Source organism: Orycteropus afer, unplaced genomic scaffold (assembly GCF_000298275.1).
Source record: "Orycteropus afer afer isolate SDZICR_OR568_19922 unplaced genomic scaffold, OryAfe1.0 scaffold00001, whole genome shotgun sequence".
In the NCBI taxonomy this organism is placed as follows: Eukaryota; Metazoa; Chordata; class Mammalia; order Tubulidentata; family Orycteropodidae; genus Orycteropus; species Orycteropus afer.
In genome coordinates this window covers 32,390,981-32,406,699 of record NW_006921588.1, presented here as the reverse complement: position 1 = coordinate 32,406,699, position 15,719 = coordinate 32,390,981, and the positions used below count along the sequence as shown (strand labels likewise).

Below are 15,719 nucleotides of genomic sequence, written 5' to 3'. Positions count from 1 at the left end.
TGCCCCATCTTCCTTCCGAGGAGTGGCTGGTGGGTTTGAACCGCCAGCCTTCTGGTTAGCAGTCAAGTGCCTTAGCCACTATGCTACCAGAGCTCCTGGACAATGAATAAGAAAGACCAAAAAAGAGTGGATGCTTTTGAGTTATGGTGTTGGTGAAGAATACCGCTGAAAGTACCGTGGACTGCCAGAAGAACTAACAAATCTGTCCTGGAAGAAGTGGTGTCGGAATGCTGCTTGGAAGTGAGAATGGCCAGACTTCATCTCACCTACTTCGGGCATGTTGTCAGAAGGGACCCTTCCCTGGAGAAGGATCCCATGCTTGGTAGGGTGGGTCAGCACAAACGGGGAAGGCCCTCAGTGAGATGGGTTGACACAATGAGCTTAAGCATAGCAAGGATTGTGAGAATGGTGCGGGAACAGACAGTGTTTTATTCTTTTGCACATAGGGTCACCGTGAGCCAGAACCGACTTGACGCTACCTAACAACAACAACAACAACAACATGTGTGGTATCTCTGTTATAGCTGCACTAGATAACTAAGACATCCCTTTCTTAGATAAGGAATGTCCAGATGACACAAATGTTTACAACACTAGGCTGCTAACTAAAAGGTTGAAGATTTGAGTTCACCTTGACCCACTAGCTGCTCCATGGAAGAAAAATGAGGCAGTCTGTCTCTGTGAAGATTTACAGCCTTGGAAACCCAAAGAAGGTTGCTATGAATCAGAATTCACTTGATGGCTGTGAGTTTGGGAGTGTGAGAGGCACCTTGGAAGAAGGGCCTGGTAATCTATGTCTGAAAATCAGCCATTGGAAACTTTATGGAGTACAGTTCTACTCTGACATGCATGAGATGACTGTGAAGTAGAATCGACTCAATGGCAACTAGTTTGGTTTGGTTTTGATTTTCTTAGATAAACATCATATATACTTTTCTCTACCTTAAATCAGCTTTCTTGACTTTGTCACTTTACAACATTATCTCCATAGGGAAATGCATTTTGAGTTTGGACTAAGTAAATTGAAAATATATATACCCACTCCTCACTTACTGACAGGGTTAGGTTCCAAAGACCAGGTTTTTATGTGAAAATTGGCCTTATGCAAAAATGCGGGGTGACCTCATTACATCACAAAATGGAGGATGACTACATCATTACATAACTATCAAATTACATCATTATATAACTGCCAAACCACTGAGAATCATGGTCCAACCAAGGTGACGCATAATTTTAACCATCACAGCCAGCATTACTCTCAGCTTGCACTTTGGCACTCATTACGGCCAGATGTACACTGTTAATGTGCAAAATAGTCGGATAGTAGATTTTTTTACTATTGTCATAAATACAAAATGTCAGATAATAAGATAGTTGATAAGTGAGGAGTAGGTGTATTTCAAGGCTCTTTGTAAATTGGCACTCACATTGAGATTTGTAAACTCATTCATTTAACAAACATTTACTGAATAACTTCTATGAACCCAGGAGCAATTCCAGGCTTTATTTGATTGAAAGCTTCTGGAATAGTGGGGGCCTCTCTTTAATAAAAAGAATATGAAATTACTAATACAAAGATAGGTGAAAGTGAATATTTATTTAAAATGAGAAAAGAATTCACAACAAAGTACTGAAGCCTGAAAATACAAATCCTCTTTAGGCAATTTACCAGAAATCTCATGTAGAACAACTGCCTGATTGAGACTGGACTTTTCTTACCCATCTAGAACATTTATTGATACCGCCTCGGAAACCCAAGGAGGGGTCACTATGAGTCGGGGCCGACTCGATGGCATATAACAACAACAACACAACAGAACATTTATAACTGCCAGCAGCCTGTATTTACAGCTCTACCCCTGCATATACCTCTGCTAGGAACTGGTCTAGTAGCTGATGCACAATGTGAGCAAAGCAGACATGATTCTTTATTTAATGGATCTTATAGTAGCGTAAGGAGTTCTGGTGGCACAGTGCCTAAAGCATTTGACTGCTAACCAGAAGGTTGGCTATTCAAACCCACCAGCCACTCCACAGAAGGAAGATAGAGCAATCTTTTTTCGTAAACCGTCTCGGAAACCCAAAGGGGGTCACTATGAGTCGGAATCCAGTTGATGGCAGTGGTTTTGGATTGGTTTTGGTTGCACTCAACTACTAATCTAAAGATCGCAGGTTCGAATTCACCCAGAGGCATCGCAGATGAAAGGGTTCCATAAAGATTACAGGCAAGAAAATTCTATGGAGCGTTTCTACACTGTAACATATGGGGTAGCCATGAGTCAGAATCGACTCGACAACAAAAGGCTTGTTGGTTGTGTTTTTTGTAGTGTACTAGAAGAGACAGGTGACAGATATTAAACATATATACTTGTATTAAATATACAATTGCAAATTGTGCTAAAATCCCCTGATTGAGAGAAATGTGGTTCCAGACCAAACCACTCACTGCCATCAAGTGGAATCTGACTTGTAGTGATCCCTCCTTGGGTTTCCGAGGCAGTATCACTACGGAAGTAGATTGCCCAATCTTCCTTCTGAGGAGTGGCTGGTGGGTTTGAACCGCCAGCCTTCTAGTTAGCAGTCAAATGCTTTAGGCACCACGCCACCAGAACTCTCCTAGAAATACAGTTAGAGGAGTGATAAAGGCTGATGGAAGAAGGCATCTCTGAGGAAGTGCATACAAATTGAGATATGAGAAGACTAAAAAGCATGAAAGATGGAGAATAAACAGATTTAGTAGATACTGTTAATGGACATAATTAATCAAGATGTTTTTACTTCAGTTAATTATCCCACAATCTACAGAGCCAGCTAGTCTTCGGGAGACAGTGTTTCTGAATCATGTACCTAACAGGAAAAGCTAACATGCAGCCAATTTCATTATAATTCACAGACTGTAAAGTATGGAATGGGTATTACATTTAATATTTAAGAAGATGGTAAGATAAAATTTATTTTATTCACACTTGATTTAAAGACTAGGCATTTCTGAAGAAAATGAATAGTATGAAATATGTAGCTCAAACACTTCTTTGAAAAAGAATAAAGGGAAGTTATGTCCTTCCTCATGGCTCATTAGAGACATTATGGAAATTTTAGAATCTGAATATGCAAAACAAGCCAGAAACATAGATTCTGATTAGTCAAGGTTAATATCACATATGTAATACAGATATACCTGAGTAATGAGTTCCTCTTTGCTAGAGCAAGTGTGCACCTTCATTTTAATTCGGTGGATTTATTCAGTGACTAAAAAGAATTATAGAGCCGCAGGATAGACAGGGGATTCCCTGATCTCCTGATGTGATGCCACATAAACTACTTCTGACACATGCTTGTTCAGTTTGTCTTGTGGGAGGCTGAATATGCAAAGGGACCATGGCCAAACCATATGTGACAATAAAGCTCTGACTCACACCCTCCACAGCAACCAGCCCAGGACGGTCAAAGTCGGTCAATAACTGCCAGTTTCCCTAAATTTTGTCCCTGCTTCCAGAGAAAGCCAAATATGCTCCCAAAACCAATCACAAAAGATGTCCCTTTTCTTATTAGCCCATCTTCACCTTCCCTGCCAAAAACCTCCAATCAGACCACACTTTACGCCTTCCCCTTCACACACTTTTTTTTTTTTTACTATATAGAGCTTTCCCATTCCCATGCCTAACTTTGAGTCTCTGCCAAATGCAAGTGATGGTGGCTGACTCCCTTGCTATTAGCAAGCTCTGAATAAATAGCCTCTGTTTGTTCTCATTTGGGTGGTCTTCGTTTAATTCTACACTAGATTGTCTCCAGAGAACAAAAAGAGTTCCAGGGCCAGCAATAGAGGGTGGGAGTCAAAGCCACCCTCAAGCTCTGAGGTCTCCATCTTAGTGTCACTTAGTATTTCCAATAACTCTGTCCTTGCTGTCAAATAATAGGACAAGCCATCCACTAGTTCAAAGTAGTGGTCATACCTGTGAAGTTCTCTTAGTGATCTGGCAGTTAGCCGGCTGTGTTTCAGTGTCAGCCAATTGTCTCTCATGACTAAACGGAAGAGCTTCATGGTTGGAAAGATAATGCAGGTGAATTGGAGGTCTGGGTTGTTGAAATCATCAACTTTTATTCATTTTGCAATTGTTTTAAATGTCACCAATTTTGGCCCTGAGCAACCGAGACTCAACCCAGGCTAGCAAGAAGCATTCCCTGAAAATAAAACTGGTCTGCTAAACAGGGCTCCGGCACTGACAAGGTTGCCTAGGGCAGGTTCCTTATCATTTCTTTACTAAAACTTTAACTTCACATTGTGAAGTTAAAAACGAATAATAAAATATTTTCAAAGATAAATAATTGGATGAGCATAAATGCAAGACAATCTAAAGCACAAAGGAGTTTTCAGCTAAATTAATTTTGCACCAACACATACATCATTCACATCAGATCGGTATATAAAGTGGGAAAACCGAGAGGAGATGTAATTAATGGGGCTGTCTGAGGGAAGAGCAAAACTGGCTGAGAGCCAGTGCTGAGAGACTACTTCCTGGCTCTATCCCTACAGAAATGATAAGAATGATAAAGGAGGCCAGTAAGGTTCTCAAGCCAATAGAGATTAATATTCATTTCCTGGAAGCTAGTTTAAGTCCCTTTCTGAAAAACGAGATGATGGTATCACTTGGTTCTCTTTGAACCACCCCTCTGTTTATTCCAATCTGCATGTGAATGTCAATCCAGTGTTCTCATGCACAGAAACCAGACACTGTTTTCACCTCCTCCAGGGGAATCTCACAGAAAACTCAGCAAGGAGAGTTGCTACCATTTGCCCCATTTTATGAGGAGTGCATTTCAACTGTCACCTTTCTTTCACTTCTTCTGGGGCACAACACCAAGTTCAAATACAAACTGTCACCAGCAACATAGATTCCAGTTAGTTTAGTGTTTTCTCTAATTATAGAGATTCTCTGAAGTCTTGACAACATGATTAATCAGTTAAGCCATTGGCAGTTCAACATAAATATCGAAATCAACAGAAAAATCAAAGTATATCTGATAATTTATCCATTAAAAGTCAGCTAAGCTTTCTGCAGGGAACACTGATGATTCACTGGTCGAGTTCTTGCCTTCCATGTGGGAGAACAGGGTTTGATTCCTGGCCAGTGTGTCTCACGTGCAGCCACCACACCTCTGTCAGGGGTGCTTTGTGTGTTGCTCTAATGCTGGACAGATCTCAGCAGAGCTTCTAAACCAAGATGGACTAGGAAGAAAGGCCTGGGAATGTATCACTAAAAATCAGCCAGTGAACCCCCAATGCATCACAACAGGATGGGGCAGGACCAGGCAGACTGTCATTCTGTTGTACAGCTAACAACAACAAGAAGCTTCACCCAAGTTGACTGTTTTGGAGGGCTGAGAGCTGAAAGGAGAATAGGTAATGTATGTTCTCAAACCCAGCTGCACATTAGAATTACTTGGGAAGTTTTTCAAATAACCAGTGCTTGGGTTCTAGCACCAGCAATTAAATTGGCCTGGAGTAGGACTAGGGCATAGGATTTTTAAAAAGCACACCCCAAAAGATTTTAATAAGCAGTTAAGACATGTCCTCCAGAAGACACAACAGTCTGGGAAGGTGCTAATAGACACTGGATACTCATAGTAATGGAGCCCCTGCTGTTAAATGAAGGGCAGGACACCTAACAGAAAGTCATTGTGATATTTATAGCTGTGAAGAACACTCCTAGTGAAGAAGGCTGTGGTTAGCAAAGACAACTAAGCCAGCCTGAATGATATACAACAAAGAAGGTTACCTAGCTTCACCCCCAGCCATGCACCAGGAGTTGAAGCTTAATTGCCTTCACACTAATTCTTGTGAACACAATTTAGCTCTCAAACCAGCATCTCCCTTGACCTAGTTCCATAGTTCTTTCTGTGCTACCCTTCTATTTATTCCCAATCTAATTGTTTGTTTTGGTGCTTCTGACATTTCTACTGACCACTCTATATTCAACAAACCATTTTTTCCTGTTTGGTCAAAAGCCCTTTGAAATCTGTTCCTACTTTTTTGTCATTTGAGCAACTAACTCCCCAGTACTCCCAATTGTATCCTCCAGTCAACAAAGATATGACTCTGTTCTAATTCATTTCTATTACCTGAATTATATCCATCTCTGTTCTCTTGCCTTATTGTCAAAAAGCAACACATTTTCTTTTAGAGTTCATATATTACATGTATTTCTTTCTCTGTTCCATCCATATTACATCTTTGCTAGTAATACATCAAATATTAGTCCCCAGAATCACAAATATTTTGATTTAAAAGTCTATGATCAGAAAATAATCTGTCATACCATATATAAGTTTCATGACTAGATATTTAGTCAATTGTTTTCCTTAAAGGTACACTAAACCAGTCAGAGAGTAACAGTCTATTTTAAATTAAAATGCATGGCTTTAAGGGCTATTTGACATGCAATAATTATTTGCATAGTCTCCTAGCCAAGCATGGAAATTGCTAATGTCTGCCCTTGAAGGAAATGAACTGTGGAAAAAATCTCAAGCAAACAGGATCCAACTGTTCACAGAAAAGGGAGGTTGCATAAGAAATTCATTGTTTCTACCCAAATTTCCCGTCAACTTGCCACAGATCAGCATGTGCTTCACCTCTTTGCTACCAATTAAAATCCTAAATAGATGAGCTCAGTGAAGTGGGCTGACGTGCCTTCCCCACAGATGGTCAGCATCACATGTTGTAGTAATAGCTGGACACCCCACAAAGGTACCATATAAAAACAGTTGGACTCAGAGCATTTATCTCCAATTGCTCTATGTTTAGAATTGCCTCTTTTTCAAGATGGATTTCCTTCATAGGAATGGAGTTCTGGTTATTCAGCATTTGCAGAAGGATTACCAGGGCTACTACGATTTTCTAAACTTTATGTCCAATGTTGGAGATCCCCGGAATATTTTTTCTATTTATTTTCCACTTTGGTTTCAGCTTAATCAGACAGTTGGAACTAAGATGATATGGGTAGCAGTCATTGGGGACTGGTTCAATCTTATATTTAAATGGTAAGACTTCTGTTTTCTTTCATTTTCCCTAAAACTTATCATTCTTAACTTTGTAGCTTTGGCTTAATGATCAAATTTCCAGTGTGTAATTTTACTTGGAAAATCTTTCAAACATACCAGTTATTTGGAATACCAGATTCATAAATAGATCTTGTTTTAAAAAAATAGAAATGTGTATTTTATCTGAGTTATAACTAAATTTCCAAACCCTGTAACACATGTGATGTGATAAACCAAGAAGTTAATAGTTAAATGAGCAACCCTATACTGACAGATTTCTGATTCTGGGGACTAAATTGATATTCCCAGTCTAAGTACCCAAAGCAGCCACAAGGCCTCCCTTGCAAGGAAAAAGTCCTTGCTCTTAAGGAGCCCTGGTGGCACAGTGGTTAAGCACTCAGCTGGTAACCAAGAAGTCAACGGTTCAAATCCAACAGGATTTGAGAAGAAAGATGTGGCAGTCTGCTTCCATAAAGATTTCAGTCATGGAAACCCTTTGGGGCAGTTCCACTCTGTTCTATGGAATTGCTATGAGTCAGAATCAATTTGATGGCAGCAGGTTTCATTTGGTTTTTATGGTGCCCAAATCCCAAATGATGGTAATGTCCTCTCAATAAGAGAAACCAGAACAAATTCTTTCACAGTCTCTTAATCGTGAGCTTTATGCATCAACTTTCTGCTTGAGTCAGTTTTATAGGAAAGAATAGTGAGTCTTTAATTAATAGTTGTGTGTGTAAATATATGTGTGTACTTATATTTCTTTAAATACAGGATATTGTTTGGTCATCGGCCTTACTGGTGGGTCCAAGAAACTCAGATTTATCCAAACCACTCAAGTCCATGTCTTGAACAATTCCCCACTACATGTGAAACAGGACCAGGTAAGAAATTACAGCAGCTTCAAGTTCATGGAGATATTCCAGCAAAAGATCATGTATAATTATCAACTAGTACCTAATTCATTCCTTGGGGTATTAAAGAAAATGTCCAGGGTGAGGATTTACAGGTTTATAAACATTCAAATTGCTAATGGGAAATTAAAGAAATTTTATGATTAATCAAGCTTCACTTTATCTGTGAAAATGTAAGTTAGCAGAATACTCCCCAAATAGTTTTCTATTCTGCATTTACTTAATGGAAGAATGTATTGGTTTGATACTTAAAAACAGAAAGTTAGCTAGAACAGATTCCCCAAATTAATTAAATATTAATTTATCTACTGCTTAGCAACTTTCAAAGTCATTGCAGATCTTCTAAGAATCTCACAAATGAGGAAAGAATAAACAAGTTTTCTGTAAGAAAGGTAAGGACTGCCAGTGTTGCTGTTGGTAAAGATTATCTCTAGCTTTAGAACAGTTTCCTTAAAATTTTCCTTTTGCTTTTTACGTATGTAAACTTTATTATTATTATTATAAATAGGATTCTGTTAGAGTGTAAAACATTTATTGTGGAATTTGAGTTTAAGATTGTAAAAAGTTTTTTTAAAAAAAATAAAGGAAAATTATGTATTGCTGTTTTAATTTATATCACCACAGTTTGTTATAGGGTATAAGATCCATGTCATTTGACATTCTTTGAAACTAACCCTGAATATAGTGAATGTGTAAGTTCCTAATGACTTTTTAAATTTCTTTCTTTTTGCTTCCATAAAAGTATATATACATGTATTATATCATTTATCATACTGTACTCTGATTAATACTTTGTATATACAACTCTCCCAATAGACTATGAGTTTCATCCTGTTATGGGAAATGTATATTTTATCTTTTGGAACCAATGTAGGGTGGATGGAAGGATGACTGGCTGGCTGGATGGATAACGTTTTAAACAACTAAAATGTTGTGTTAGTCTAGTTCAGCCCTTCCTAGCATATGTTCTATCTTATGAGACATTTTCTCATAATGTTGCTTTTATATTCACCCCTGGGAGATTTGCAACTTATTTAGACATATAAAAGGCTTTGAAAATTCCTGCAGATAAAAAAAAAAAAAAAAAAAAAAAGTTTATCTTTGTTTAGCTTAGTACTCCAGGAGAACATCAAAGTAAAGTCACTAAAAAAAAAAAAAAAAATCAAGCCACATGGGAAGTCATTCTGGGACTAGAAAGGCTACCTGTCTGCAGGTTTCTTCTGCCAGGATTTGTTATTGTCAGTTGCTGTCGAGTCAGATCTGACTAATGGAGACCACATGTGTAACAGAATGAAACGGTGGCCGGTTCTATGTCTCTTCATGATTGTAGGTATGTTTGACTGATGGATGTTTGCTGCTGTTGCTTCTCATTTTGAGTCATGCCACATCAGCAAATGAAGATCTCAAGGCTATAATCCATCTGCATCATTAAGGTCGACTCTATTTTGAGGAGGGAGCTCTTCTGCAGTCGTATTGTGAACGTCTTCCAACCTGGGGGTACTCATCTTCCAGCACTATGTCAGATGATATTCTGTTGTGACCCATAAGTTTTTTCTTGGCTGGTTTTCAGAAGTACATTGCCAGGCCTTTTCTTCCTTGTCTCTCTGAAAGCTCTGTTAAAACCTGTCCACCATGAGTGAACCTGCTGGTATTTGAAATACCAGTGGCATATCTTCCAGAATCATAGTAACATGCAGCGACCACAGCACAACAAACTGACAGACGGTGGATTTGTGTCCCCTTTTCACAGTCTCCTCACCCTCCATTTCACAACAAAGGCTTCTACTGCAATGGCCACAGGAGGTGAGGGAACTACCTGTACGTGGTGGTCATTTGTAGGTCAGTTGGTAAGTCAGGGATAAACACGATATCCTTTAGACATTTTATTTTTCAGCCTAAGAAAAATAAACTGATTCAAAGATCCAATACACGTACTTTAATTTTCTTTTCAATTAAAAACAGTTAGATGTGAAGTGTGAGTAGGGATATACAGCAGCTTTGGTGGCAGGTTTTGTTGCAAAGCCTGAGTTCTTGATTAGCATTGAATATTTTGATTTTCAGAGCTCAATAAGCTTAAAAATCTGGGAAACACTTCTTAGAAATATTTTTTTTGAAGCTCAACTTGACAATTGTCCTTATTTCTACTGATTTTTAAACACTGCATACAGTCTACGCACCCATAAATGTATACATAATCTGAAAGAGGGAGCTCTGGTAGCATAGTGGCTAAGACACTTGCCTGCTAACCAGATGGCTGGTGGTTCAAACCCACCAGCCACTCCTCGGAAGGAAGGTTGGGCAATCCTACTTCCGTAGTGATACTGCCTCGGAAACCTAAGGAGGGGTCGCTATGAGTCAGGGCCAACTCGATGGCACATAACAACAACAACAACAACAATCTGAAAGAGAGTTGAGGGCATATGCATTATAATTTATTAACCTGGTAAAGAAGGACATGAGGAAGGGGCAAGGGATTGTAAAGCACAGTAAAGTTGAAAGATTGCCAGAGGTGGAATACTAGGAGAAGTGAGCTGAAAAGATATGAGGTGGTGGTCAGAGAGGGAGAGAATTGAAATTAAGATTATGGAAGGTGTGGTGCAATGAATTAGAGACAGAAAGCTGAATGCTTGTAGGCAGGAGGCTTGAATGCAGAGTAGGGTGCACCAAGAGTAGATAGAGCTTTGTAATACTTGTCGGACCAGAGCAGGGCAGAAGCCAGACTGAGAGGCCAAAGGCCAAAGAGAGGTGTGACTCTGGGCATGGGCAAGGGGAGGATGTCCTCATAGAAGAATTATATCCTGAGCACATTCCTGAAACTGAACTGTAACCTGTTACTTCCCTACCAAAACCTAACCAAACTCACTGCCATAGAGTTGATTCCAACTCATAGCGACCCCCATTGGGTTTCTGAGGGGGTAAATCTTAGGGAAGTAGATTGTCCAGTCTTCCTTCTGTGGAGTGGCTAGTGGGTTTGAACCACCAACCTTCTGGTTAGCAGTCAGATGCCTTAGGCACTGTGCTACCAGAGTTCCTTGTTATTTCCCTAATAAACCCCATTTAAAAAAAAAAAAAAAAAAAGCATATGTAATCTATTTCCTAAGTTATTTGCATTTTTCACAGCTGATGTGCTATTCTATTGTCCATTTCTGAGATTAACACTTCCTTAACCACTGTTTAAATGGATTGACACTTTGTTGTTGCAGGAAGTCCATCTGGCCATGCAATGGGCTCATCGTGTGTCTGGTATGTCATGGTAACGGCTGCCCTGAGCTACAGTGTCACTTGGATAGATAAGTCATCTATTACTCTGCACAGGTCAGCTTTGCTCTAGTTTCTGTAGCATTGAAATATGACAATTTTGAATTCAGAAAGTTTTTCCTATTCTTTTAAAATCATTTTAGTGTGTCTTTAGTTGTTGAGATGTACCTATTCTATTCTGAGCCCAAATAGTGAAAGAAAATCAGTATTTTACTTTAAGGTAATGTCCTAATTGTTGTTGTTGTGTGTCCTAATTAGCTCACAGCTATTGCCACATCATAGAGTTGGGAATGTTTAATTAATTAATGACTTGCTAAACGTGCCTCTGATTTTCTGTAATATAATAGTAATTTTGATAGTTCATAAATTAGTCATCTAAAATAATGTAAGGAAATATTTTTGCACACTCATTCTCTTGCTTTAAGATTAACTTGAAGCTTTGAGAATCATCATTCTCTTTGAATGCATCAATTTATTTAGCAAAAGTATACTTCTTTCTTTGAACAGCCAATACTTTTGATATTAATAGCATATATTCTAGCATTAAAGACTTTGCAATCTTTTTAACTAAAAACAGTCTAGAAGCAAACTTAAATGTGAATATTAGTAGATTTCTTAATGTTTTGAAAGGCCTAGAAATATAATTTAAAATTATTCACATTTTTTTCTGAACTATTTTAACTCTTTTAACTCTTTCTTGAACACTTTTAACTATCACTTAAACAATCCTGAGCACTATTAATGATAAATTATTAGGCTACCTAATATGCTATATGTGTGTATATATATATACATATATGTGTGTGTGTGTGTCTGTGTGTATGCATATACATACATATATATACACATATATACACACATATATACATATGTATATATACATATATATACATATGTATATACATATATATATATACACACATATATATACATATATATATACATATATATATATATATCTCTCCAGTGGCATAGTGCCTAAGGCATTTGACTGCTAACCAGAAGGTTGGCGGTTCAAACCACCCAGCCACCTCAGAAGGAAGGTTGGTCAATCTACTTCTGTAGTGATACCACCTCGGAAATCCAAGGAGGAGTTGCTATGAGTCAGATCCAACTCAATAGCAGTGCGTTGCATTTGTTGTTTATATATATGTGTGTGTGTGTGTGTGTATAGACACACACCACCAGAGCTCCTTAATATATATTATATATTAATATAATATCTCTTTAAAATTATATAAAACATATATATCATTATGCAAAAGTTATTACAAAATTAAAAATTTCCAAGATCCATCACACATTTCACTTTTCAGAGTAGTATTATATAAGAAACAAATGACCAAAAGAATTTGGACAGCCCTAAAGTTTATTCTCATGAGGCAGTGACCAATATGACTTAACATATTCATTGTCTAATCCAAAACAACAGCAGTAGATAGTTATTGTAATAGTGTTTTCTATCCATAGACAATTTTTCAAAGCAGGATTTGAAAACCTCACCTCTTCTCTGTAGTTTATTTCCTTCCCCATCACCACACTTGGAGACCATTATTTCATCTTTAAAAAAAAAAAAAAAACACCTCATAACTCCTTTTTTATTTCTATAACTTCAGTGTTTCCTTCATTCCTCAAAATGTGTTGAGTGCCTAATCTTTACCTGGTATTACCAAATCCTTGTTTACTTTTCCAGATGGGTAACCCTGTTTACACCCTCTTTGAAAGTTCCATTTATATATTCCTTGTTGTTGTTGTTGTTATGTGCCGTCAAGTCAGCCCTGACTCATAGCGACCCCTCCTTGGGTTTCCGAGGCAGTATCACTACGGAAGTAGGGTTGCCCAACCTTCCTTCCGAGGAGTGGCTGGTGGGTTTGAACCACCAGCTGTCTGGTTAGCAGGCAAGTGACTTAGCCACTATGCTACCAGAGCTCCTTATATATTCCTTAGTTTTTTCTATAACTGAATTTTGGCCTGATTATCATGTAATCCTGCTAATCCACACAGATTACCAGAACCCAATATTGCTAATTCTTTTTTTTTTCTTTTTTAATAAGGAGCATTCCTTGGATTTTAATATTTTTAAATTTTCTTTGCCTTGTTGTTTCTGATCCAAAGTGTCAGTTTCCTTGTCCCTTATTTTCTATACCTCAAAAATCAAGAAACCAAGACTCTTGAGAACCTGTGGAATTAAAGACAATGAAATTTTGCCCTTGATGGAATGCTCATGCAGTTTCCATGAGAGTAACATCTACTTCAAAAGTGAGTTTTTCTTAAGCTAAGAAAGGTTGAGAGAGAAGGGTAAAGAGGAAGGATCATTCTGGATATTAGTAATTCCCCCTGCTCCGTTAAAATAATTATCAGAATGTCAAATCGGCTTCCTTTTATAGCACTTACTAAAATCCCAGGATACAGATCTAGTTAAGTTTAATGCACTGATAAATGTATAGATCTTTCTATTAAAACCTTCAAGTCCCATACAGCACAAGGAAACAGCATTTTGGGGAGGGAAAAAAAGCACTTGAGAAGCAAGAGCTATTTAGGGCTATAAGGATCCTCTGAGAAAGAACTAGTGTCACACTCCTAAATATATGTGATACAATTACTTTGCTTTTTACACTTGTATCTATTCTTCCATCGTAGACTGACCTGGTCATTTCTTTGGAGTCTTTTTTGGTTGATTCAAATCAGTGTCTGCATCTCCAGAGTATTCATAGCAACACACTTTCCTCATCAAGTTATTCTTGGAGTAATTGGTGGTAAATATGATCACTTCTCTTTAGTCATGTCATTTGAAAGCTTTAGCCTCTTTTGTTTTATATTTAGATTCTCCCTGGTAATCAGTTTTCCAATTTCAGAAGTAATTCTGTCAAGCCACTAATATTAAATGCTATCCTGAGAGTTTAAGTGGTTTGACACACCTCTTATATCCTCCGTGCACAGTCTCACTCGTTGGTATAAATGCACTGCCTCTTAGTGAGATGTCCTCTCCAAAGTGCAATTAGAGCTAAGTCCAACTCCCAAACCACCACTTCAGACAGCATGCTTGTGTCTTGGTTTTGGTGACTTAACAATGATCCTCCAACCTGCACATCATGCCACTCTCTCTGAAACATCTGAAGTAATAATTATGGGACTATGGACTTCATTAAGCAGGTGCTTTGTATTCCTGAAGGAGCATTCATCATGATTGGAATTCCGCTGCTCAGCCCCTCTCATCTTTCAAAGCCTCTTTAAGTTAATTGGCCACGGTGATTGGAAAATTAATTGCAAGCTTCTAGATAGGTGCTTTACTTATAAAGTGGATTATCACTCAGCACTACCGACTCCTGAATGACCCCTCTGTGCTTATATGGATGGTGAAAAGGCCATTGAGGCAAATATGTTTTAGTTATTGCCTCAAGAAAAGGCTTAAGAAAATTGATAGGATATAGGTGTCTAAAGCACTTCATCATTGAAAACTATGGCTAAACTCTGTATGCAGAAAAGAATGATTCCCACGAGGCTCAAGAGCACATAGTCATCTTCCATGTCTCTTTCTAATCCATAGGCATGCTTGTGGCAGAGGCCTTTGAACACACTCCAGGCATCCAAACAGCAAGCTTGAGTACATATCTGAAGACCAACCTCTTCCTCTTCCTGTTTGCACTTGGCTTTTACCTGCTTCTCAGCCTGCTTGACATTGACCTGCTGTGGTCTGTTCCGATAGCCAAAAAGTGGTGTGCCAACCCTGACTGGATCCACATCGACACCACACCTTTTGCAGGACTTGTGAGAAACCTTGGCGTTCTCTTTGGCTTGGGCTTTGCAATCAACTCTGAGATGTTCCTTACGAGCTGCCAAGGAGAAAATGGCTACAAGCCGAGCTTCCGGCTGCTCTGCATGATGACTTCATTGACCACACTACAGCTCTACCATCTCGTCAAGATCCCCACTCATGCAGAACATTTATTTTATGCGCTGTCCTTCTGTAAAAGTGCATCCATTCCACTGACTGTGGTTGCTTTCATTCCCTACTGCATTCACAGGGTAATGAAACCAAGTGAAAAGAAGAATAATTAGAGTTACACAGAGAGTTCGTGCTCTGTGGTCCCAGGATGACCCTCTTTTTCCATCCACAAGTAGAATCACAGAACAAGGACAGTCTCTAGAGGGCTTCCAATCAGAGGGCAAAAAATGGCAGCCATGGACCCCACCTCACCCACACATGTGTTTAGTTTAGCCTTCACAGTGGATTTTTTTTTTGTTCATTTGTTTAGTTTGTTTTCTATTTTAAATTAGCTGCCAACATTTAAAAATCAGAATAGTTTGCATACAATTTGAATTTCGATATCTTCTTAAACAATCTGACAATATAGGGCCTACAGTCTTTCCTGGAGACAACTGACTGACACTGAGTATTGACTGTTCTCAGTAGGGGCAAGGGCTCTACGTTATATTACAGCACTCTAACAAAAGCCCCAGTATCAGAGAGATGCCTTTGTCATATTAAGGCCAGGCCACTTTTGACTA

At 38.6% G+C, this 15,719-nt stretch overlaps 1 protein-coding gene across 1 annotated transcript; it reads left to right on the top strand.

Moving 5' to 3' along the window:
* The first annotated feature begins 6,823 nt into the window (after positions 1-6,823).
* Positions 6,824-15,269, top strand: G6PC2 (glucose-6-phosphatase catalytic subunit 2). The gene is made up of 5 exons (XM_007946085.2): positions 6,824-7,041; positions 7,813-7,922; positions 11,156-11,267; positions 13,851-13,966; positions 14,758-15,269. The coding sequence occupies exons 1-5, from the start codon at positions 6,824-6,826 to the stop codon at positions 15,267-15,269; spliced, it is 1,068 nt and encodes a 355-aa protein (XP_007944276.1).
* Positions 15,270-15,719: the final 450 nt, after the last annotated feature.

What these genes read in the sequence shown, in the direction of transcription:
- G6PC2 (XM_007946085.2), top strand. Translation starts at nt 6,824, where the DNA reads ATGGATTTCCTTCATAGGAATGGAGTTCTGGTTATTCAGCATTTGCAG. An exon ending in TTCAATCTTATATTTAAATG is followed by an intron (nt 7,042 to 7,812) that starts GTAAGACTTCTG and finishes CTTTAAATACAG; the next exon opens with GATATTGTTTGGTCATCGGC. An exon ending in TCATCTATTACTCTGCACAG is followed by an intron (nt 11,268 to 13,850) that starts GTCAGCTTTGCT and finishes CTTCCATCGTAG; the next exon opens with ACTGACCTGGTCATTTCTTT.